Source organism: Panthera tigris, chromosome C1, assembly GCF_018350195.1.
Source record: "Panthera tigris isolate Pti1 chromosome C1, P.tigris_Pti1_mat1.1, whole genome shotgun sequence".
Lineage (NCBI taxonomy): Eukaryota > Metazoa > Chordata > Mammalia > Carnivora > Felidae > Panthera > Panthera tigris.
Genome location: NC_056667.1, coordinates 37,948,510 through 37,973,867, shown reverse-complemented (window position 1 = coordinate 37,973,867; position 25,358 = coordinate 37,948,510). Strand labels below are relative to the sequence as shown.

Here is a 25,358-nt window from a genome sequence, read left to right as displayed (position 1 = left end):
CTGTTAACCTCAACCATAAAAGCCTCACAGAAATGTCCAGAATAATGTTCAGCCAAATATCTAGGCACCAAGACTGAGCCAAATTGACATATATAATTATCCATCATACATACTTTTTAAAAAATTTTATTATTATTTTTAAATTTACATCTAAATTGGTCAGCATATAGTGCAACAATGATTTCAGGAGTAGATTCCTTAGTGCCCCTTACCCATTTAGCCCATCCCCCCTCCCACACCCCCTCCAGTAACCCTCTGTTTGTTCTCCATGAGTCTCTTATGTTTGGTTCTCCTCCCTGTTTTTATATTATTTTTGTTTCCCTTCCCTTATGTTCATCAGTTTTGTCTCTTAAAGTCCTCATGTGTGTGAAGTCATGTGATATTTGCCTTTCTCTGACTAATTTCACTTAGCATAATACCCTCCAGTTCCATCCACGTAGTTGCAAATGGCAATATTTCATTCTTTTTGATTGCCGAGTAACACTCCATTGTATATATATACCACATCTTCTTTATCCATTCATCCGTTGATGGACGTTTGGGCTCTTTCCATACTTTGGCTATTGTTGATAGTGCTGCTATAAACATGGGTGCATGTGTCCCTTTGAAACAGCACACCTATATCCCTTGGATAAATACCTAGTAGTACAGTTGCTGGGTCGTAGGGTAGTTCTATTTTTAGTTTTTTGAGGAACCTCCATACTGTTTTCCAGAGTGGCTGCACCAGCTTGCATTCCCACCAACAATGCAAAAGAGATCCTCTTTCTCCCCATCCTCACCAACATCCGTTGTTGCCTGAGTTGTTAATGTTAGCTTAGTTGTTAAAGCTCACAGGTGTCAGGTGGTATCTCATTGTGGTTTTGATTTGTATTTCCCTGATGATGAGTGAAGTTGAGCATTTTTTCATGTGTCAGTTGGCCATCTGGATGTCTTCTTTGGGGAAGTGTCTATTCATGTCTTTTGCCTATTTCTTCACTGATTATTTGTATTTTGGGTGTTGAGTTTGATACGTTCTTTATAGATTTTGGTTACTAACCCTTTTTCTAATATGTCATTTGCAAATATCTTCTCCCATTCTGTCAGTTGCCTTTTAATTTTGCTGATTGTTTCCTTCACTGTGCAGAAGCTTTTTATTTTGAGGAGGTCCCAGTAGTTCATTTTTGCTTTTGTTTCCCTTGCCTCCAGAGATGTGTTGAGTAAGAAGTTGCGCGGCCGAGATCAAAGAGGTTTTTGCCTGCTTTCTCCTCAAGGATTTTGATGGCTTCCTGTCTTACATTTAGGTCTTTCATCCATTTTGAGTTTATTTTTGTGAATGGTGTAAGAAAGTGGCCCAGGTTCATTCTTCTGCATGTCACTGTCCAGTTTTCCCAGCACCACTTGCTGAAGACATTGTCTTTATTCCATTAGATATTATTTCCTGCTTTGTCAAAGATTAGCTGGCCATATGTCTGTGGGTCCATTTCTGGGTTCTCTATTCTGTTCCATTGATATGAGTGTCTGTTCTTGTGCCAGCACCATACTGTCTTGATGATTACAGCTTTGTAGTATAGTTTGAAGTCTGGGATTGTGATGCTTCCAGCTTTGGTTTTCTTTTTCAAGATTGCTTTGGCTGTTCGGGGTCTTTGCTTGTTCCATACAAAGTTTAGGATTATTTGTTCTAGCTCTGTGAAGAATGCTGGCGCTATTTTGATTAGGATTGCATTGATTGTGTAGATTGCTTTGGGTAGTATTGATATTTTAACAATATTTGTTTTTCCTATCCAGGAGTATGGAATATTTTTCCATTTTTTTGTGTCTTCTTCAATTTCTTTCATAAGCTTTCTATAGTTTTCAGTGTATGGGTTTTTCACCTCTTTGGGTAGATTTATTCCTAGGTATTTAATGGTTGTTGGTACAATTGTAAATGGGATTGATTCCTTGATTTCTTTTTCTGTTAGTTCATTGTTGGTGTATAGGAATGCAATCGATTTCTGTGCGTTTATTTTATATCCTGCAACTTTGCTGAATTCATGAATCAGTTCTAACAGTTTTTTTGGTGGAATCTTTAGGGTTTTCCGTGTAGAGTATCATGTCATCTGTGAAGAGTGAAAGTTTGACCTCCTCCTGGCCGATTTGGATGCTGTTTATTTCTTTGTGTTGTCTGATTGCAGAGGCTAAGACTTCCAATACTATGTAGAATAACAGTGGCGAGAGTGGACATCCCTGTCTTGTTCCTGACCTTAGGGAGAAAGCTCACAGTTTTTCCCCATTGAGGATGATACTAGCATTTGGTCGTTCATATATGGCTTTTATGATCTTGAGGTATGATCCTTCTATCCCTACTTTCTTGAGGGTTTTTATCAAGAAAGCATGCTGTATTTTGTCAAATGCTTTCTCTGCATCTATTGAGAAGATCATATGGTTCTTGTCCTTTCTTGTATTGATGTGATGAATCACGTTAATTGTTTTGCTGATATTGAACCAGCCCTGCATCCCAGGTATAAATCCCACTTGGTTGTGGTGAATAATTTTTTTTTATGTATTGTTGGATCTGGCTGGCTAATATTTTGTTGAGGATTTTTGCATCCATGTTCATTGGGGAAATTGGTCTATAGTTCTTTTTAGTGGGGTCTCTGGTTTTGGAATCAAGGTAATGCTGGTTTCACAGAATGAGTTTGGAAGTTTTCCTTCCATTTGTATTTTTTGGAACAGCTTCATGAGAATAGGTGTTAACTCTTCCTTAAATGTTTGGTAGAATTCTCCTTAGAAAGCCATCTGGCCCTGGACTCTTGTTTTTTGGGAGATTTTTGATTACTGATTTGATTTCCTTACTGGTTATTGGTATGTTCAAATTTTCTGTTTCTTCCTGTTTCAGTTTTGGTAGTGTATATGTTCCTAGGAATTTGTCCATTTCTTCCATATTGCCCATTTTATTGGCGTATAATTGCTCATAATATTCTCTTATTATTGTTATTATTTCTGCTCTGTTGGTTAGGATCTCTCCTCTTTCATTCTTGATTTTTTATTTATTTGGGTCCTTTCCTTTTTCTTTTTGATCAACCTGGTTAGTGGTTTATCAATTTTGTTAATTCTCTCAAAGAACCAGCTTCTGGTTTCATTGATCTCTTCTACTGTTCTTTTGGTTTCGATAGCATTAATCTGATCTAATCTTTATTATTTCCTGTCTTCTGCTGGTTTTGGGTTTTATTTGCTGTTCTTTTTCCAGCTCTTTAAGGCGGAAGATTAGGTTGTGTATCTGAGATCTTTCTTCCTTCTTTAGGAAGGCCTAGATTGCTATATTCTTTCCTCTATGACCGCCTTTGCTGCATCCCAGAGGTTTTGGGTTGTGGTGTTATCATTTTCATTGGCTTCCATATACTTTTTAATTTCCTCTTTAACTTCTTGGTTAGCCCATTCGTTCTTTAGTAGGATGTTCTTCAGTCTCCAGGTATTTGTTACCTTTCCAAATTTTTTCTTGTGGTTGATTTTGAGTTTCATAGTGTTGTGGTCTGAAAATATGCATGGTATGATCTTGATCTTTTTGTACTTGCTGAGAGCTGATTTGTGTCCCAGTATGTGGTCTATTCTGGAGAACATTCCATGTGCACTGGAGAAGAATGTATATTCTGCTGCTTTAGGATGAAATGTTCTGAATATATCTGTTAAGTCCATCTGGTCCAGTGTGTCATTCAAAGCCATTGTATCCTTGTTGATTTTTTGATTAGATGATCTGTCCATTGCTGTGAGTGGGGTGTTGAAGTCTCCCACTATTATGGTATTACTACTGATGAGTTTCTTTATGTTTGTGATTAATTGATTTATATATTTCGGTGCTCCCACCTTTGGCGCATAAATGTTTACAATTGTTAGGTCTTCTTGGTCTATAGACCCCTTGATTATGATATAATGCCCTTCTGCATCTCTTGATACAGTCTTTATTTTAAACTCTAGATTGTCTGATATAAGTATGGCTACTCTGCTTTCTTTTGTTGACCATTAGCATAATAGATGGTTCTCCATCCCCTTACTTTCAATCTGAAGGTGTCTTTAGGTCTAAAGTGGGTCTTTTGTAAACAGCATATAGATGGATCTTGTTTTCTTATCCATTCTGTTACCCTATGTCTTTTGATTGGAGCATTTAGTCCATTGACGTTTAGAGTGAGTACTGAAAGATGTGAATTTATTGCCATTATGTCGCTTGTAGAGTTGGAGTTTCTGGTGGTGTTCTTTGGTCCTTTCTAATCTTTGTTGCTTTTGGTATGTATGTATGTATTTGTATTTTCATCTTTTCTTCCCTCGGGGAGTCCCCCTTAAAATTTCTTGCAGGACCATCATACATACTTTTTTGCATTCCACCTCTAACAGTTAGTCAAAGTTACCATGTGAGATTCTTCAAGTGGTCTTCCCTTTAGACTTTGTTATTCTCTATTCACTTATAATATAAACCAGGTTATAGAATTAGAAAAACCTCAGTTTAATGAAGGTCAGCTCTTCACCTTCTTATCCCTTTGACTTTGAGCAATTCTACCTAAATTTTCATTATACTATGTATTAGGAAATTAAAGCCATTAAGGTTAACTGATTTGTCCAAGGTGATAATGCATATTAGAACCAATGATCAAATTCTATTTAAATTCTTATCCTTGTACACAATTTACTATAAATAATATATTGAATTTTATAGCAATAAAATACACCTTACAGATATTCTAACTGTATATGAGAATTTCATTTGAGAATGACAGGTGTGTATTTAAATACTATGTAATTAGTGAGATCGCTGCCTTTTAGTTCTGGCTATGTCTTAAACTAACCACTTTTTTCCCTAAATTTTTCAGTTTGCAAGCATGAATAGATACCTTTTATTTTTTTATCTCAGGGATTATCTAATTATGATGTCAATCACATGCATAAGGTAGTGATCATTGATTAAAGGAGTCTTACGAGAACATTTAGGGGTGCCTGAGTGGCTCAGTTGGTTCAGCATCCAACTCCTGATCTCAGCTCCGTTCTTGATATCAGTGTCGTGAGTTCAGGCCCTGTGTTGGGCTCCATACTGGGTGTGAAGCCTACTTAAAAAAAAATGAAAATTTAATTTAGTGCCAATTTCAGGGAAGGAGAGCCCACAGCTTCTTTTTTTTTTTTCAATATATGAAATTTATTGTCAAATTGGTTTCCATCCACAGCTTCTTTAAATAATGTTTCATTTTATTAATGACCTTTGCTGAAAAAAAAAAATGTTTCTTCATGGAAATCTTAAAAAAAATCTCTCCTGGACTATTTGTTTCAGAACACCCTCATAAAAAAACTCAGTAGATGTTAGCTGAAAAATAGATATAGCTGAAAGTTTGAGCCTAATTTTCCTATAGGAGAGTAGCCTCATGGCTGGGGTGAGTGTGTTGATCTCATTAACATTCTAGGAGGCAGTATAATGTAAATCAAGTTAGATCTGAGTTTATTTATTATTTTTTTAGCAATATATGTTCTTTTTTATAATTTATTTATTGTCAAGTTAGCCAACATACAGTATTGGCTTCAGGAGTAGATTCCCATGATTCATCACTCACATATAACATCCAGTACTCATCCCAACAAGTGCCCTCCTCAATACCCATCACCTGTTTTCCCCACTACCCCAAATCCCACCCCCATCAACCCACAGTTTGTTCTCTGTATTTAATAGTCTCTTATGGTTTGCCTCCCTCTCTGTATCTAATTTTTTCCTTCCCTTCCCCTATGGTCTTCTGTTAAGTTTCTCAAATTCCACATGTGAGTGAAATCATATGATATCTCTCTTTCTGTGACTAATTTCACTTAGAATAATACCCTCCAGTTCTATCCACATTATTGCAAATGGCAAGATTTCATTCATTTTCATCACTGAGTAGTATTCCATTGTACATATATACCACATCTTTATCCATTCTTCTGTTGATGGACATTTGGGCTCTTTCCATAATTTGGCTATTATTGATAGCACTGCTATATAAACATTGGGGTATATATGTCCCTGTGAATCAGCATTCCTGTATCCTTTGGGCAAATTCCTAGTAGTGCTATTGCTCGACCATGGGTAATTCTATTTTTAATTTTTTGAGGAACCTCCACACTGTTTTCCAGAGTGGCTATACCAGTTTGCATTCCCACAAACAGCACAAGAAGGTTCCTCTTTCTCCACATCCTTGCCAAAAATCTGTTGTTTCCTGAGTTGTTAATTTTAGCCACTCTGACCTGTGTAAGGTGGCATCTCAAGGTGGTTTTGATTTGTATTTCCCTGATAATGAGTGATGTTGAGCATCTTTTCATGTATCTGCCATCTGGATGTCTTCTTTGTAAAAGTGTCTATTCATGTCTTCTGCCCATTTCTTCACTGGATTGTTTGTTTTTTGGGTATTGGTAAGTTCTTCATAGATTTTGGATACTAATCCTTTATCAGATATATCATTTGCAAATATCTTCTTCCATTCCATTGGTTGCCTTTTAGTTTTGTTGATTATTTCCTTTGCTGTGCAGAAGCTTTTTATCTTGATGAGGTCCCAATAGATCATTTTTGCTTTTATTTCCCTTACCTCCAGAGACCTGTCACTTAAGAAGATGCTGTGGCCAAGGTCCAAGAGGTTGCTACCTGTTTTCTCCTGTAGGATTTTGTTGGTTTCCTGTCTCACATTTAGGTCTTCCATCCATTTTGAGCTTATTTTTGTATATGATGTAAGAAAGTGGTCCAGTTTCATTCTTCTGCATGTTGCTGTCCAGTTCTCCCAGCACCATTTGCTAAAGAGACTTTTTTTCTAATGGATACTCTTTCCTGCGTTGTCGAAGATTAGTTGACTATATGTTTGTGGGTTCTTTTCTGGGTTCTCTAATCCATTGTCTGTGTGTCTGTTTTTGTGCCAATACCATACTGTCTTGATGATTACAGCTTTGTCATACAGGCTAAAGTCCAGGATGGTGACACCTCCAGCTTTGGTTTTCTTTTTTAACATTACTTTTGCTATTTGGAGTCTTTTCTGGTTCCATACAAAGTTTAGGATTGTTTGTTCTAGCTCTGTGAATAATGCTGGTGCTATTTTGATTAGGATTGCGTTGAATGTGTAGATTGCTTTGGGTAGTCTAGACATTTTAGCAATATTTGTTCTTTCATTGCATGAGCCTGGGATGAAAAACATTTCTTTGTGTCTTCTTCAATTTCTTTCATAAGCTTTCTGTAGTTTTCAGCATCCAGATATTTTCCCTCTTTGGTTAGGTTTATTCCTAGGTATTTTATGGTTCTTTGTGCAATTGCAAGTGGGATTGATTCCTTGATATCTGTTTCTGTTGCTTCGTTATTGTTGTATAGAAATGCAACCGATTTCCATACATTGATTTTATATCCTACAACTCTGCTGAATTCATGTATCAGTTCTAGCATTTTTTTGGTGGAGACTTGGGTTTTCTATGTAGAGTATCGTCTTATCTGCGAAAAGTGAAAGTTTGACTTCTTTGCCAATTTAGATGTCTTTTTATCTTGTTTGATTGTCTGATTACTGAGGATAGGACTTCCAATGCTATGTTAAACAACAGTGGTGAGAGTGGACATCCCCTATCATGTTCCTGATCTCAGGAGGAAAGTTCTTCGTTTTTCCTCATTGAGGATGATATTAGCTGTGGGTCTTTTTTATATATGGCTTTTATGATGTTAAGGTGTGTTCTTTCTATCCTGACTTTCATGAGGGTTTTTATTAACAAAGCATGTGTATTTTGTCAATGCTTTTTCTGCATCTATTGACAGAATCATATGGTTCTTATCCTTTCTTCTATTAATGTGATATATCACATTGATTGATTTGTGAATATTATACCAGCCCTGCAGCCCAGGAATGAATCCCACTTGATCATGGTGAGTAATTCTTTTAATATACTGTTGAATTCAATTTGCTAGTATCTTGTTAAGGATTTTTGCATCCATGTTCATCAGGGATATTGGCCTGTTATTCCCCTTTTTAATAGGGTCTTTTTCTGGTTTGGGAATCAAGGTAATGCTTGCTGCCTTCATAGAATGAGTCTGGAAGCCTTCCATTTCTATTTTTTTGGAACAGGCTGAGAAGAATAGCTATTGATTCTGCTTTGAATGTCTGGTAGAATTCCCCTGGGAAGCCATCTGGCCCAAGACTCTTTGTTGGGAGATTTTTGATAAGCGATTCAATTTCTTCTCTGGTTGAGGGAAGTGGGGAGAGTCTGTTCAAATTTTCTATTTATTCCCTTTTGAGTTTTGTTAGTGTGTGGGTATCTAGGAATTTGTCCATTTCTTCCAGATTTGTCCAATTTGTTGGCTATAGCAACATATAACTATATATTTTTCATAGTATTCTCTAATAATTGTATTTCTGTGGTGTTAGTTGTGATCTCTTTCATTTGTGATTTTATCTATTTGGGTCCTCTCTGTTTTCTTTTCGTTAAGTCTGGCTAGGAGTTTATCAATTTTGTTTATTCTTTCAAAAAACCAGCTTTTAGATTCATTGTTCTGTTCTACTGTTTTATGTTTTTGTTTTTTGTTTTGTTTTGTTTTTGGATTCTATATTGTTTATTTCTGCTCTGATCTCTATTGTTTCTCTTCTTCTGCTGGCTTTGGGGTTTCTTTGCTGCTAGTTCCTTTCTAGTTTCTTCAGGTGTGGGGTTAGGTTATGTATTTGGGACCTTTCTTGTCTCTTAATATAGGCCTAAGTTGCAATGTATTTTCCTCTTAGGACTGCCTTTGCTGCATCCCAAAGAGTTTGGACTATTGTATTTTCATTTGCATTTGCTTCCGTATATTTTTTTAATTTCTTTAATATCCTGGTTGAGCCATTCATTCTTTAGTAGGATGTTCTTTAACCTCCATGTATTTGGGGGCTTTCCAAATTTTTTCTTTTGGTTGATTTCAAGTTTCATAGCATTGTGGTTGAAAATATGAATGGTATGATCTCAATCCTTTTATATTTGTTGAGAGCTGTTTTGTGACCGAGTATGTTATCTGTTTTGGAGAATGTTCCATGTGCACTCAAGAAGAATGTATATTCTGCTTTTGGTTGAAAAGTTTTGAATATATCTGTTAAGTCCATCTGGCCCAATGTGTCACTCAGAGCCATTGTTTCCTTATTGTTTTTCTGCTTAGATGATCTGTCCATTGTTGTCAGTGGAGTATTAAAGTCCCCTACAATCACAGTATTATTACCTATACATTTATTTATGTTTGTGATTAATTGATTTATATTTTTGTGTTCTCTCACGTTGGGGGCATAAACATTTACAATTGCTAGCTGCTCTTGGTGGATAGACCCCTTAATGATATAATGCCCTTCTTCATCTCTTGTTACAGTCTTTGTCTGATATAAGTATGGCTACTCCAGCTTGCTTTTAACATCCAGTAGCATGGTAGATGGTTCTCCATCCCATCACTTTCAATCTGCAGGTGTCCTCAGGTCTTAAATGAGTCTCTTATAGGCAGCATATAGATGGATATTTTTTTTTTTTATCCATTCTGATACCCCATGTCTTTTGATTGGGGCATTTAGTCCATTTACATTCAGAGTGATTATTGAAAGATACAGATTTAGTCCCATTGTGTTATCTGCACATTTTGTGTTTGTGGTGATATCTCTAGTCTTTGCTGCTTTCCACTCACAGAGTACCCCCCTTAGGGTCTCCTGCAGGGCTGGTTTAGTGGTCATGAACTCCTCCAGTTTTTGTTTGTCTGGGAAAGCCTTTATCTCTCCTTCTATTCTGAATGACAGCCTTGCTGGATGAAGGATTCTTGGCTGCATAGTTTTCCTATTCAGCACATTGAATATTTCCTGCCACTTCCTTCTGGTCTGCCAAGTTTCAGTGGACAGCTTCTACCCTTATGTGTCTACCCTTGTAGGTTAAGGCCTGTTTGTCCCTAGCTGCTTTCAGAATTCTCTCTTTATGTTTGTATTTTGTCAATTTCACTATATTATGTTATACTGTTGACCTGTTTTCGCTGATATTGAAGGGAGTTCTTTGTGCCTCTTGGAGTTGGATGCCTGTTTCCTTCCCCAGATTAGGGAAGTTTTTAGCTATAATTTGTTCAAATAAACCTTCTGCCCCTTTCTCTCTCTCTTCTCTGGAACTCCTATGATACAGATATTATTTCGTTTCATTGAATCACTTAGGTCTCTAATTCTTTCCTCATGGTCTAGTAATTTCCTTTCCCTCTTTTTTTCAGCTTCATCATTTTCCACAATATTATCTTCTATTTCACCTATTCTGTCCTCTACTTCTTCCATCCTTGCTGTCACTGCATCTAGTTTATTTGTATCTCATTTACAACATTTCTTAATTCATCATGACTATTTCTTAGGTCTTTGATCTCTGCAGCAGTAGATCTCTTCTTTCTTCTATGCTTTTTTTTTTTCCAAGCCCATCTATTAGTCTTATGACTTTTATTCTAAATTCTTGTTCAGACATATTGTTTATGTCTGTTTTGAGCAATTCCCTGGCTGTCATTTCTTCCTGGAATTTCTTTGAAGAGAATTCTTCTGTTTTATCATTTTGGCTAGGTTTCTGTCTTTTACATGTTTTAATAGCTTGTTATGTGTCCTGCACCTGTGAGTCCTGCTGTATTAAAAAGGGGTCATACACCGTCCAGCACCTGGCTTTTAAGAAGTGTTTTTGGAATGTGTTGGCCTGGACTTTGTTGTTGCAAATTTGGCTGCTCTGTCCCACTGCTCATAGTGGTGGATTGTTTGGACCTTCCACCAGCTGTGCTTTGATTTGTTTATTGAAGTAACCTTGGAAAAAAGGAAATGGGGGGAACCTTATCTCATACAAAGACAGAAATGAAGAGGGTGAAGAAAAAAAAAGACCAGTCAGAGAATTAGAAAAACTAGAAGGCTTAATCCAGTGAGAGAGAGGAAAATAAAGAAGAAGGAGTTACAGAAAAGGTATAAAAAGAATAGAGTAAAAATGCCTGATGAAACAAACAACCAGAAAAGGGAAAGAAAGAAAGAAAGAAAGAAAGAAAGAAAGAAAGAAAGAAAGAAAGAGAGAGAAAGAGAAAAGAAAGAAAAAGAAAGAAGAAAGAAAGAAAAAAAAATATATGTAAAGTAAGACTTGACCAGAAACTATGAGTCCAATTCCAAAGGGGAAAAAAAAGAAAGAGGAGGGTAGAAAGAAAAAGAAGGGAAAAGAGAAGAGTAGGAAAGAAAAGAGAAAAATTTAAAAATTAAAAAAAAAACCAGGCTAATATATAAAACTATAGGACACTTGTCTATTGGTACCTGGTATTGGCGACTGTGCTGGTCTGGATGAGAGACTGTCTAGTTCAATCAGTGTCAGTCCTGCTCCAGTAGATAAGCAGTTACCAGGCACGGAGGGGTGGGGTTTGGTGTAAGTGGGTCCCACCTCCACTGGGGGCCACTGTCCTGTTCTTGAAGCCCTGCTGTGTTGGTATTGGTGACACCCCAATCTCTCCTCCCCGGACTGGGAGTCTCCAACCATGCTATTCAGGCAGCCTGTGCAGAGTAGTGCCAATGGTGAGCCTGTCCTGCTCCACAGTTCTCCTGTGCCTCCTGGGTGCTCAGCTGGGATTCAAAACCCAATGTCTTTTTTTTTTTTATTTATTATTTTAATGTTTATTTATTTTTTGAGAGAGACAGACAGCAGGAGCAGGTGGGAGTTGGGGGGAGAGAAGGGGACAGAGGATCCAAAGCAGGCTCTGCACTGACAGCAGAGAGCCTATGCAGGGCTTGAACTCAAAAACTGTGAGATCATGACCTGAGCCGAAGTTGGACGCCTAACCGACTGAACCACTCAGGCGCCCCAGTAGCTATGTATTTTGATTCTAACTGCCTTGACTTTCGTTTTTATTCTTGTGGCTTGTTAGTGCATTTTGGCTTATGAATAGTAGGTACGTGTTAGAATGCTTACATCTACATAAGTTTCCCAGGTACTTATTCTTCAGAGTGCAGGTGCAATCTTTTAGGAGTTCACATGACAATATGTAAGACATTACTACATATCTTACTACATATCTTGACACAGTACCCATTCCTGTTCGTTTATTGATGCAAGAAATATCTACCAGTGTCTAGTCTTTGATAAGCCATATTAGCATAAATAGAATAAAATCATATTTGTTTTATTGAACAGAATAACAAATTCTCACCTCCCCTTTTGTTTCTTTTTAAGAAATCCAAACATTCAATTCATTTCTTATAATGGGGGAGAGGGAGAGCATTTCCCAAAGAAACATAGAGATCATTTTAATTGCAAAATGAATTAATGGAAATTTAAAAATTTTTCAGGATGAGAGAGACCCAGAGAAAGAAGATGAACTGGAGCTGAAAAGAGGTCTTTTATACAGAGACTCTGCCTATGACAGTGACCCAGAGTATAGGTATGAGCTGGACTAATGCAGCATGTAGAGATCTTTCTCACAGTTTCTATAAAAATAACCTGCTTTTGAATCTGCTGGATTTGTGGGAAATTTAGACATAAATTGATAATTATTATTTATTTTTATGTTTACCTACATAAAACTTATTAAAATACTTAAATTACTGGGGAGGCTGAGTGGTTAGGTCAGTTGAGCTTCCAGCTCTTGATTTCGGCTCAGGTCATGATCCTGGGGTCGTGGGAATGAACCCCATGTCTGGCTCTGTGCTGAGCATGGAACCTGCTTCGGATTCTCTCTCCCTCTGCCCCTGCCTTGCTTGCACGCATGCTCTCTCTTTAACGACAACAACAAAATACTTTAATGATTGCATTGCTGCAACTTTTCAAGGAAAACAAATATATTTTATTGAGGGTGATATTTTCCATTTTACTTAAGATTTATAGTATGTTTGTCTGTCCTGCAAACCCACATATCCAGGACTTATTTTCAAGCACATTCTCATTCAAACAATAGTTTCCATAATTTTGGGAAATGACTAAGCTTTTTTTTTTAATAACCTAAGAAAAGTTGTTCTTCTAGCCTAATATTTCAGCAGTGTTAGTAAAATTTTTGCAAGATTATGGTAGCAAATTTCATGAAGATTTTTTAAATCTGTATGTCAGTTGCCATAGAATGTACTATTAAAAATTGAATGTAAATTGTGAGTTTATGTAACTGAAGATTCTCTGAATCCTTTGGTGCTATACCACTGATTACCATATGGCTTCTACCTTCCTGAGTTTCCTGAAAAGCCAGTATAAGAAACAAGCTCCAGATAATGGAATATGTTTTATTGCTAATTTGAGTTTTGGACTGAAGTTTCTGATTTTTACCCTGGTAAGTTAGGCTAAACATTCTGTGAACATGTGAGGACTTCTTTTGCCCATTACACAGAATATAAACGTGAACTCCTTTCCCAAAGCTACTGCTTCCCAACCAAGAGGCAACCTGGACATCTCATCAAGGGAAGTAGTATATTATAGGTGAGTTTGGAGAAGCAATCCAAACAGGAAAAAGAAGATCCAAGAAAGTCCACACCTTGAGGAAGAAGAATTTTTATCTTTTGTTATTATTATTTACTTAAAGTTCTATGCTCTAGATTACTACTATATGTATTTAGCATCCCAATTTTGCTTCTCAATCCATATATTTAATTCTAATTTGGGTAAGAATGGATAGGGTTGATAAAGAAAAGTACCTGATTTTCATGCTTTTGTATGCATAATATTTACCTGGGTTGCCTCTTTAAAATACAGATTTCTTCTTGATACCCCATAGATTCTGATTCCTTACCTATAGAGGTGAGACCTAGAAATCTACATTTTAAGAAATATCATAGATGCTTCTAATGCAGCTTGTGTAAGGACCACATTTTGAAAAACAGTGGTCTATTTAAAGTTTGCTGTAAACCTCAGTATTGGTTCTTTTTCCAATTCACCAAGCAATGTTAATGGCTAAGCTTTTGAATACCTGAGATTGTTTTGGTACCTCTCAATGAGGAAAGAGTTAAGCAGAATATCAGAAAAGTTCTGTTTACACATTTTTGAGATTTCTTTATATTCCTTGTTACTTCTCATATATATATATATATTTAGACTGATAGGATAGGACAGAGTTATCAGGCCTTCAAGGTCTTTTATAAGAGCATATGTGATATTAGCTCCAGAAGCTACTGAAACAATCAGGGTATTATTTTGGTTTTATCCCTCAATCATATTATATATATTAGGCTAAGGTGTCACTCTCATTCTACTTTCCATCTCAAAGATGAGAGAACCCACACTCAAAGTAATCACCCATTTGCTTGCCTTAAGGCTTCCATCAGCAGATATCAAGAGGAAGTTTGGGGGTCTTGGCTTAATATCACCCCTTTGCAGACACACATTGACACAGAGGTTGAGAGGAAGTCTGCATGGACCCTTGGAATGGCTAAGTGAGGAGCTCAGCAAATCCTTTCCCCAATTCAACTAGACAAAAACTATACAGAATTGTCAAAAACAACAATTTTAGGACTCTGGAAATTGACCAAAGGCATATATAACAAATTGAGAAGCATTTATCAAGAAAATCTACTGAGTCTCAATAAGGGCAGTAGGACTCAGTGGCATTTTGCCTGGAACTCCCAGTCCCTAGCTCCTTGGGGCAGTCATGCTGAAAGACCAGCATCTCTGCTGCCAGAGAAGCCTAACTGTATGAAGCAGAGCATGGGAAATCCCATATGCAAGGAAGTTAATAAACAATAATTATCCCACTGGCAAACAATAAGAGAAGACTTGAGGTCTGACTACTTGTGAGGACAGACATCAAAGATCCAGGGACCAGGTAGCCAGATTGGTCTTGATAAAGTTGTAATTATCCCTGGTAGTCTGGAACATTATGTGCATGTATAAGGCTGCAAATATGTTCAGGAGAAACTGGAGGGGCCTTAGGGAGCCACTAGTCCACAGCTAAATATGAGCCCTTTTGAAGACAGAAAGTAATACCCAGGGCAAGCTTGTAAACTGGATAAATTTTGAATGTATGTTCCAAGCCACACATAGATCCATTGGCGAAAAGATAGAAGCCTGCCTTTCTTTCTTTCTTTCTTTCTTTCTTTCTTTCTTTCTTTCTTTCTTTCTTTCATGTTTATTTTTGAGAGAGAGAGAGAGACAGAGCACTAGTGGCAGAGGGGCAGAGACAGAGGAAAACACAAAATCTGAAACAGGCTCCAGGCTCTGAGCTGTCAGCACAGAGCCTGACACGGGACTCAAACCTGGGAACAGGGAGATCACGACCTGAGCCAAAGTCAGAGGCTCAACTGACTGAGCCACCCAGGCGCCCCAGGATGGAAGCTTTTCTGACCAATCATTTGCTGGTCACCAAGCTATGCTGACCCAAGGGCAGTTCCTATGAGGCCAGGCTTAAAAGTTGAAACAATAATTTTTTTAAAAAAAGAAAAGTAACAAGGAACACCAGAAACTACACAGGGCAAGGGAAACAGATTTCAAGCCTTAATCCAGACAGGACACGCAGCAAATAATCAAAAACAAAACCCTGGTAAGGTCAAAATCCAGAGTTGTTTCAATTTTTATCTAAAATGTTGTTTTCATCAAAAAATTATGAGACATGTAAGAAATAGAAAAATCTAACCCATACAATTGAAGGACAAGTTACTATAAACTGACTTTGAAGAGGCCCAGATATTGGATTTAGCAGCTGTGTTCAAAGAACTAAAGGAAATCATGTCTAAATAATTAAAGGGAGGGGCACCTGGCTGTCTCAGTCTGTAGAGCATGCCTCCCTTGATCTCAGGGTCATGAGTTCAAGCCCCATGCTGGGTGTGGAACCTACTTACAATAAAAATAAAATAATAATAATAAATAAAATCATGTTAAAAAAAGAATTAAAGGGGTATATAATGATAGGATTCATGAAATAGAGAATATTGATAGATAAAAATAATTTCTTTCATGTTTTGCTTAAAAATTATGCCCAGGACTCAATACTTTGTGTTGTGATCTGATATATATTGTGATTATCATCCAGGAGTATAGCAGAGATTCAGTGTTTTCTGCAGGAAAAGCATAATGGGAAATTGGAGTGCTGTTACCTTGTACACATCAGCCTATACATGCTCATTGTCTTATGTCTTCCATCATCTTTGAGTATGAAATTCATATTGAAGAAATCTCTTATCGGGGAGTTGTTAGGTGACCTTTTACTTTAAGTTCTTTGGAATTTGGAGCTAGATTTTGGAAACAATCTACTACCGTGCCAGCTTCCTTCTCTTTTGCATATTACCTGTCTTTTAGAAATTTTAGACATTTGCAGTGGTAGCCTTGCCAGTTCCCAAGGTCCTGGGATGTTTTTTAGTACCTGCTATGTATATTTAAAATTTCTTCAGTTTTCAGGATGTTGAAAATTCTCCATATTTGTTGTGTACTTCTGTCATCACTATTTTATTTGAACATTAATCCTAATTAAAGACCAGGCATAAATGATGTTTCATATAGATGGGGGTTGGTCACAAAAAGAGAGAAGTAAGCATAAAAATAATTTTAAGTTCATGGTTAGAATATGAATTGTCCTTTTATGACTATCGCCTGACATTTTTAACCATAGTTTTCTTTTATGGAACTAGCTATTGATATAAGCTGTTTTCTATTTACTTCTGCATATTTTTCAGGATACTAACAGCAGAAATATGCTCAATATAATGTTTTAATTGTGAAATTATTTGTGACAGAACTGAGTAAATTTTGACTATGTGTATATATTTTAAGTTTTTATTTAGATTCCAGTTAGTTAACATACTGTGTAATATTAGTTTCAGGTGTACAATATAGTGATTGAACACTTCCACATAACACCCAGTGTTCGTCACAAGTGCACTGCTTAACCCATCACCTATTTAACCCATCCCCTCTAGCACCTCCCCTCTGGTAACCACCAGTTGACTATATGTTTTTAAATAATACAGGCTTGACGATAGTTTTCATCTCTCCCCTATTGGTCACTTTCTGATTAATCTGATGCATCTACTAAGATGTAATAAATAGCCAAAAAGTTATCTTTAGTGTTAACAAGTGGAAGAAAAAAATCTAAATAATATACAGACTTAAAATCTCTTAAATAACTAAGAACAAGCTTTCATTTTCAAGTGAGAAAATGTTGCTTGATCTAATTTGAATTCATTGGATCTTGTGTTATTAAGTCAAGTATCATAAAATCCTTTTTCATTAAATACTTGAAATTTAATTTTTCTTTTTCTTTAAAATTTCTTTTTGTCTAGAAGTTCTGTTATATTCAGAAATATTAGGGGTGCCACATATTTATGTGATTTTTCAAAGTGTAAAATTTGTAGCTTAGGGGTCTAGAAAAGTTTCTGATGATTAGGACAGGGCAGTGTTGTATTCATCTAAAAAACTTTTTTTTAATGTTTATTTATTTTTTTAATGTTTATTTTTGAGAGACAGAGAGACAGAGCATGGGTCGGGGAGGGCAGAGAGCGAAGGAGACACAGAATCTGAAGCAGGCTTCAGGCTCCCAGCTGTCAGCACACAGCCCGACGTGGGGCTCAAACCCACGAACCGTGAGATCATGACCTGAGCCGAAGTCAGACGCTTAACAGACTGAGCCACCCAGGCGCCCCTGTATTCATTTTTTAAAACAAAAATATGACCTTGGTAATTGGACTTAATATTGATGCCACGGCATGCCCAGAGTTCAACTTGTTGCCCCCTTCAAGAATACTACTAAACAACTAGAATGGTTTTGTGACTAGCAATTCTTGGCAGAGTAATTTAATTTTTTAAATAAGTCATAAGAAAGTAATACATTAAATATAACTTTCAGTAAGAATTGTGATTTTATGACATTCTCATAAACAAGTAGGTAATTATGGTCTTAACTAGATAAGGTTAGATAGGAGGACTGCTGACCGAATGATGACATGGAATAGATCACTAACAGCAATCCCAAGTTAGGTCTGAGAGCCGTAATAAGTAGTATTTCATATTATGCTTGAATTGCAGATGTTTAAGCTTTAATGATAATTTAGGAGTAAAAAATATGTTCATAATTTTATTTAACCAGGGCAAAACATGCAAATATCCTAAAGTATTACAGCTGTACTCTGTCTACATTAGATCAACTTTATGTCTAGTTCTTTTTACTCAAAGTATGGGGAGGAATTCAGAAAAGAATAATAAAAACAAGTGAGACATTCTCTATGGACATGATAATGATACTGAATTTAACCTGTATTCATGAAACCAGAGGGATGACTTAAAATATCAGTTTAAAATACTATATTTTGCGTTTAAATAAAGACCACTTGTATCCTATACACATATTATTAAAAATAATAGTTGGGAAAAAATAATACTTGAGGCTAAGACTTTAGAGTAATTTTGATTCAATCTCCCACTCATAGTAGAAATCCCTTCTGTATCCCTCCATTATAGGCTCATTATTCCCTCCAGGACAAAATTCTGTTTTACTTCTAACAGTTAAATCTTACTTTATTCTTACCTCTCCAGATATGCCTGGCATTTCACGATATTCCAGGCTGTTTTATGCCTTGATTCTGTTATATAATATGATGCCTGGAGTAACCTCTGTCTTCTTTATCTAGTGAATGCCTACTTATTCTCTAGGACTAAGGTCAAGTCTTTCTCTCTTCTGAGGTATCTTTCATGACCTCAGCAGACTGTTAGGCATTTTCTCCTTATGCTGCCACTACTTCTCATATATTTCATTTCAATTAGCAATATTTTTCTCATGATAACTATTTCATTATGTGTTTATCTTGCCTTCTTTTATTAAATGTGAGCTCCTTGAGGGCACAGATATGTTACTTATCTTTGGTTTTGACTGCCCATCAAAGTTTCTGACGTGTAGTAGGAGCTGAACTTAGAAAAATAGTTCAAATATTAAGATAGGGTTCTTAATTAAAGTGATCAGTTACATTGCTAAAACTATTATTTAAGTAAAGTCATGTTTTGATTGTGATATTTAATAACATCTCTAGATAAGGAACCAACAGAGGAATTAATAGTAGTGAAAGCTGTCAGACTTTATTTGTTGTCAGTGGCTCATTTCTACACATTCTTAGTCATGGAGAGAAATAAGTGACCTATAAGTAATTAGTCTTCAATAAATTTCTTTGAGTATACTTCTTTCATTTATTTAATTTTTTTAACGTCTATTTATTTTTGAGAGACAGAGGGAGACAGAGCATGAGCAGGGGAGGGGCAAAGAAAGAGGGAGACACAGAATCCGAAGCAGGCTCCAGGCTCTGAGCTGTCAGCACAGAGCCTGGCGTGGGGCTCGAACTCACGGGCCGTGAGATCATGACCTGAGAAGTAGGACGCTTAACCAACTGTGCCACCCAGGGGCCCCTAAAGTCACTTTCAGCACTGGTTCTCTGAGTATAAATGGCAAATTTTATAATTCTCATGACCTTCCATTTATTTCTTAGAATTAATATTTTGGGGGCAGCATGTCCATCTTACCTTTGACCTTCTTTTCAGTGAATATCACCTTATAGATACTTTTTATGAAGACTATGTGTAGAATAGTATATGCTTGATCTTCATTTGATACTGACGTAGAAAACATCAGGGTTTCAAGTGAGTTTACCCTTCTCTAAGCAAAAAATTAGTAATGTCCTTTGTCTCCTAGTTCATGTTAAACTACCTAAGACCTTTCTGTTCTTGTCATATAAACTAGGCTCTGTCAACACTTAGGATTTGAAACTGCCCAGTTCTTGGATTATCCTGGTCTGTTGTTTTTTGTCTTTTTTTTTCTTAATAGTATTGTCATAATTAAATACAGGGCTTCTACTTAAGTAGCAAGAGTAAGTTAATAAAAACAAAATGCACTCCACTAATAAAATATCATCGCTACTTTGAAAGTAACCATTTTACTATAGCATTAATGCAGTACTTTTTAGAGTTTAGTAGGAACTCACTAAATGCTTCGAATGAATGAATGCTGAAAATACTCATGGTAAAATAGAGAAGTATAGTTTTTAAAAGCCTACTACTATAATAAAACTTTTTAGTGTCACTTACACATTTTAAATTTATTAATGTACCCAGTAATAGAAAATCAGAATTGACTCAGTATGTTGATAGTTCATTAGAGAGCTAATGCTTTCATGTCTGGAAGTAAATATCATCTTTAGGATTCTGATACTCTTTGCACCTGTGGACCGTATTAGGCCCTATTATGTGTTCATATGTATGTTTTGCAGTTCAGACTCCCAAACTGAACTAATTCCCACATTCTCTCCATACGATCACAATATTGTTTACTAAATTGAAAATTTTGCAGTTTTAAATAGAAATAAACTCTCTGCCAAATTTTACAAGATCAAAAAGCATTAGAATGTGTATTTTGGCTGCTTTAGTTCTTCTTTACAAACCCTTATCGGGTTCACATTTGCTTCTAAAAAGCTTTCTGAATTTTATTTATTCATTGCAAGCCACTGAGGTGATACTTTAAGGCAACTTTGAGACATGAAAAAAAAAAGTATTGTCTAATGGAACCACCGCTGTTGCAGATCTATGCCAGATAACATTAAATATAGTAATTTATGATCGGGGTAGGAATTTGGTCTACAATCTCAGAAATAGTCTAGTCTACACAATGATTTTTAAAGTTAGCAGGTCCTACCTCTGCTTACCCCTCTGAGAGCCAGGTAGCGGTGTGTGTCGGAAATTCAAATTTCTGTTGAGTGGGTTTTCTGTAGTGAGCTAGCCTGGCTGCTAAACACAATGTAGAGCTTGGAAAAAAACGTTATTATCTGGCCTTCAGCATGTGGTAAAGTTGATGTTTGTGGACAAGGAGATAAGGGACAGATCTGCATTTTGTGAAATTTTAATTAGCTCATGACTTGTTGCAAAACAAAACAACAAATAAACAACAACAAAGAAAAACCGAGCAAACAGAACAAAACCTGGTGGGACCCCTAACATAGTCTGAGGGAACACAGGCAAATGTGGGGGCCTAGGCTGGGAGGTACAGTTGCAGAGGCACAAGGGATGCAGAAATGTTTCCAGTAACATATGTGTGTGTGTGATTTCTTTATCACTTGACTCAAACTTTCAAAAAAAAAAAAGTAAGTTGTAAGTGACAACAGGAATTAGGCTTGGTGAAAAATGTATGAAATCAGAAATTGTATTCAGTGGGTAGACTATTTCTTGAGCAGAGCTAATGAAAGAAATGTGGTCTCTGTATCAAAGCAATAGCACTAAGACTTGGCTAAAGCCTTCTGAAAATTTTTAAATATTATACTGACATTATTAAAAATTGTCTTAACTACCCCTCATTAACTGAATGGACAAGATAGAAGTAATCATAATCATGTTTTAAAATGCCTTTGTTATCCCAGAGACTATATCACTTTCAAAATTTTCCAGCATGAAATTTTTTACACCAAGTATAAAGAAAGTTTCACAAGACCTAGTAAATGTTACTAGGAGATATGAGGTGGAATTTCATTTTAGCAAAGCCATGAGGAAGTAGAGAAACCTATTGTCATGGTTCACAGAAGTGAATTTTTAAGAACTTGGCATAGTAACCGTAACCGAGAAATATATTTAAGGTTTGTGCATCATAAATAATAATAGTAATAATAATAAATGAATACCCATTTACTCACCATCCAGCTATATAGAACACAATCCATACCTACAAGGCCACCTTATGCTCCCAACCAATTGCTTCTCTTTCCATGGAGATAACTGTTAGTGTAGCTTTTCTGTTAATCCTTCTTTTTTTTCCTTTGTAGTTATACTACACATGAATCTATCCTTAGGCAATAAGTTGTTTAATTTTTCGTTTAAACTTTAGATAAATGTAAGTACAACTGTAATTGTTTGAAATTTGCTTTTTTCCCCCACTCAGTTGGTTTTTCAGTTTCATCCCAACTGATGCATGTAGCTATAGATCGTTAATTTTCCCTATTTTCTCTGCTGCATACTGTACCATTGTATGCACATACCATGGTATGCACATGTGTTCTAATGTAGATGGGTATTTAAGGTTGCTTCCAGTTCTTAGCTTTGTGACAAAGAGTGTTGTTATGAACAAGTTTGCACATGTCTCATGGTACACATGTGCAAGAATGTCACTGGGGTAGCCAGGAGTGGTATTACTGGCTTGAAGGTGCATATTCAACCTTATCGGGTCATGCCAAACTCTTCCAAAGTAAGTGTGTAAATGTTCTCATGACTTTACATCCTTACTGACACCATGTCAAGTTCCAAAAATGATAACCCGGTTGCTCCATGCCTTTTTTCGTGGTCACTTTGTGTTCAGGTGTTAGAACCTGGTGCTATTCAGGTAGAATAGCCAATTCTTCTTGCAGATATATAGCCCTAAGAGTTCCTGTTTCACAGTTGACAATAGAAGTAACATCATTGAACTGTTAAGTCAAGGAAGAAATTGTTTGAAGTGAGATTCCAAATCTATGAAGAAAATATATCTGTGGCATTTAATAACCAGAACATAGAGGTTTTTAAAATTTTTTTTTATTTTTTAAAATGTTTTATTTATTTTTGAGAGTGAGCATGAGTGGGGGAGGGGCAGAGAGAGAGGGAGACACGAAATCTGAAGCAGGCTCCAGGCTCTGAGCTGTCAACACAGAGCCTGATGCGGGGCTCGAACTCATGAAACATGAAATCATGACCTGAGCCGAAGTCAGACACTTAACTGACTGAGCCCCAGTTCAGGCACCCCAGAACATACAGTTTTATATGACACAAATGTCACAATGTCTAACATGCCTGAGAGTCTTATCTATAACAATTAATTAATTTATTGAAGTAGGTAAATTGTTTATTAAAAAATAAACTCAGTCCTTGAAAAAGTCAGCATTTTATTCCTAGCAAATAATATGTTAAGCCCAGAATTCAATGTTTATGATAGTAAAATTGTAACTTTGGTATGTTTTAAAAAGCACTATCAAACCTTCGAAAACAGTGGCTTTTTCTTCTCTATTCTTATTAAAACTAGCCTAGTCCTGGTCTATTTCATAGCTTCCTATCTATTCTTTTTTCTTCAAGACCCTCAAGATTGGATCCTTATCACTTCAAATACAGACTCTTCCACCTTGTTTTCCATTTTCCAAAAATGGTTCATATTTAGGGTAATTTTCTACTCCTCCTTGAAGACAGTAGCAGTATGCCATAGTGGAAGGAGCCGTAGGGCCACAGACATGATATTCCTTTCTGTTCTGCCAGTTACTAGCTGAGTGGTCATAGGCAAGTAACTTGACTTCACTGAATCTTAGTTTCCACAGTTACCAACTTCAGCATTTCCTAAGATTGGTAGATAAATATCTATAAAGTACCTAGTAGTTTAGTGCCTCATACTTAATAACTTCCATGTGCAGAGTAAGTGCTGTACTATGCACTTTGCACATATTATCTTTGATTTTTAAACGAATACTGCAAAAATAAAGGAAGCCTAGACTCTGGATGATTAAATAAATTGCCCAAGGTCCCCCAGCTTATAAAGGATTGAGCTGTTACTCAGTTTTAGGTGTGCCTGACTTTAGAGGCCAGGTGCTCTCATGACTGGCCACACCACAGCATCTGCACTCTACTTTTACCACACCACACCTATCTCTCTCCTCTGAATTCTTTGCAACTCTGTCTCTTATGCACAATTTTCATTTTATTGTATTGTAATAGTTTCATACAAATAGGTCACTCTTTGAAGCCACAGACCTTATTGTCTTTTATTTCTCATAGCCCAGAGTATCACACACCTGTAAAGTACTCAGTAAATATTTGATTTATATAATACTACCTCTCATTGCGTTTCACCAGTTTTAATACTTTATATCCTTTTTATAGCTCATTTCAGCGGCCACATGACACTCTCCATTTGGATGACGGTGAATACTGGTCCAACAGGGCAGCATCTTATAAAGGAAAATCCCACCGACCCCTCTTTGAGAACAGCATGGACAAGATATACAGGAACTTATACAAAAAGGCCTGTAGTTCTGTTTCTCACACCCAGGAAAGCTTCTGAGACCATCCATGATAAACTATATGGGTGTCTGTGTCAACTTCTCAATGAAAACGTTTGATGTGATCAATATCTGTATTCTTTTTTTTTTTTTAAGGTGGTTCTGAGTACAGTAGTTAGATGTGAGTAAGTTCATTACTTCAGGTGGTAAATGATTGTAGGCAATCCTTTTCTTCATCATAGAAGAGAGTGCTCTGTCCCAAAAGTCAGAGCTCCACACTGCATCACAACTTCCAATCTGGTTATGAGAAAAGGCTGTTTTGCCCCGTAACCTCCTGTCTCCACCCACACATCCAAGAATAGATTCTCTCTGGAAATGCTCTCCTGCCTTAATCACCTTATGATTTTATTTTCATCTGTTTGATTAGTTATCTTGTCTAAGATTAATATTAACTCCCTTTTCTTGATAATGACCAAAATGATATACTGTATAGAAGTGAAATGAATTTCTTGAGTTTAAACCTCATTTTAACTAGTATTTTTTATTTATTTCTCCCTGCAGAAAATTTATACTTCTTAGCTAATAAGAAATAACTTTATTTTTAAAGTTTATACAATCATTCACTGCCTCTTCTCTAAAACAAGTACCTAAGTTACCTACAATATATAACAGTTAGCTAGAAATAGCAGTGGCCATGTGTGACCCAAAGTGTGAATAACTGATTTTTAAAGATAGAATTCTTTGCATGATTTTCACTTAAGGCCATATCTTGTGGTGCAACCAGAATCAGAAGATAGCTTTTGTTAGTAAGCAAGTAGAGACTCAGAAAAAATGAAGGGATTTTGTTGTAATTTTAAACTCTTTAGAGTTGTCATAGGTACCAAATGGCCCAAGAAAGTAGTATCCTTAGTTAGAGCACACTTGGGACCATAAATAGGATTAAAACATTATACAGAGTACTTTGTACCGGCAAGTCTGGTAGTTGATAAAATTATCCTCCATAGACACACCTATGAGACCAGTGAATCTTTGAAGATATGAAGAAATCGGTCACCTCATATTTGCCAGAGTCAGTGGAGGGAAAGCAGAGAATAGGAAATAAGTGAACTTGGCTTACAGGCTTGGAGAGTTGACTACGAGGTACTGTTTTCTCATTGGCTGCACCTTTGGTTCATTCTATAGTTATGATTAAAAAAAAATTAACATGTGAAATTGGGTGACTTGCTTTTGTATTAGGAGAAAATATATAATACTTGCTATCTAATAATGGGATATTTAAACTTCATGTTAAGAGTGTTCTGGTATAGCAACCTGTGATGTAGGAAAGTGTATCAGAGAAAGGGGCCAGGCAGTCTAGGCTTTAGCTCCATCCTGCCGTTCTGTAGCTGAGTCTCTTCAATTCTCTGTCCCTAGTTTCCTCAGCCTATCAAATGAGAATGGAGTAGATCAGCTTTTCCTGAACTGTGTTCTGTGCACTTGTTCTAAGAGATGGATATAGGA

The 25,358-nt window shown here is 36.4% G+C and overlaps 1 protein-coding gene across 2 annotated transcripts in view; it reads left to right on the top strand.

Annotated features, from left to right (window-relative positions):
* SPATA6 (spermatogenesis associated 6) overlaps positions 1-23,987 on the top strand; it is a 147,789-nt gene extending 123,802 nt beyond the window's left edge. For both annotated transcript variants that reach the window (XM_042997064.1, XM_007077235.2), the window contains exons 12-13: positions 12,261-12,352; positions 23,740-23,987. In XM_042997064.1, the coding sequence (XP_042852998.1) occupies positions 12,261-12,352; positions 23,740-23,920 (273 nt within the window). In that variant the 3' untranslated portion in view covers positions 23,921-23,987. The remainder of the gene's footprint in view (positions 1-12,260; positions 12,353-23,739) is intronic.
* The last annotated feature ends 1,371 nt before the right edge of the window (positions 23,988-25,358 follow it).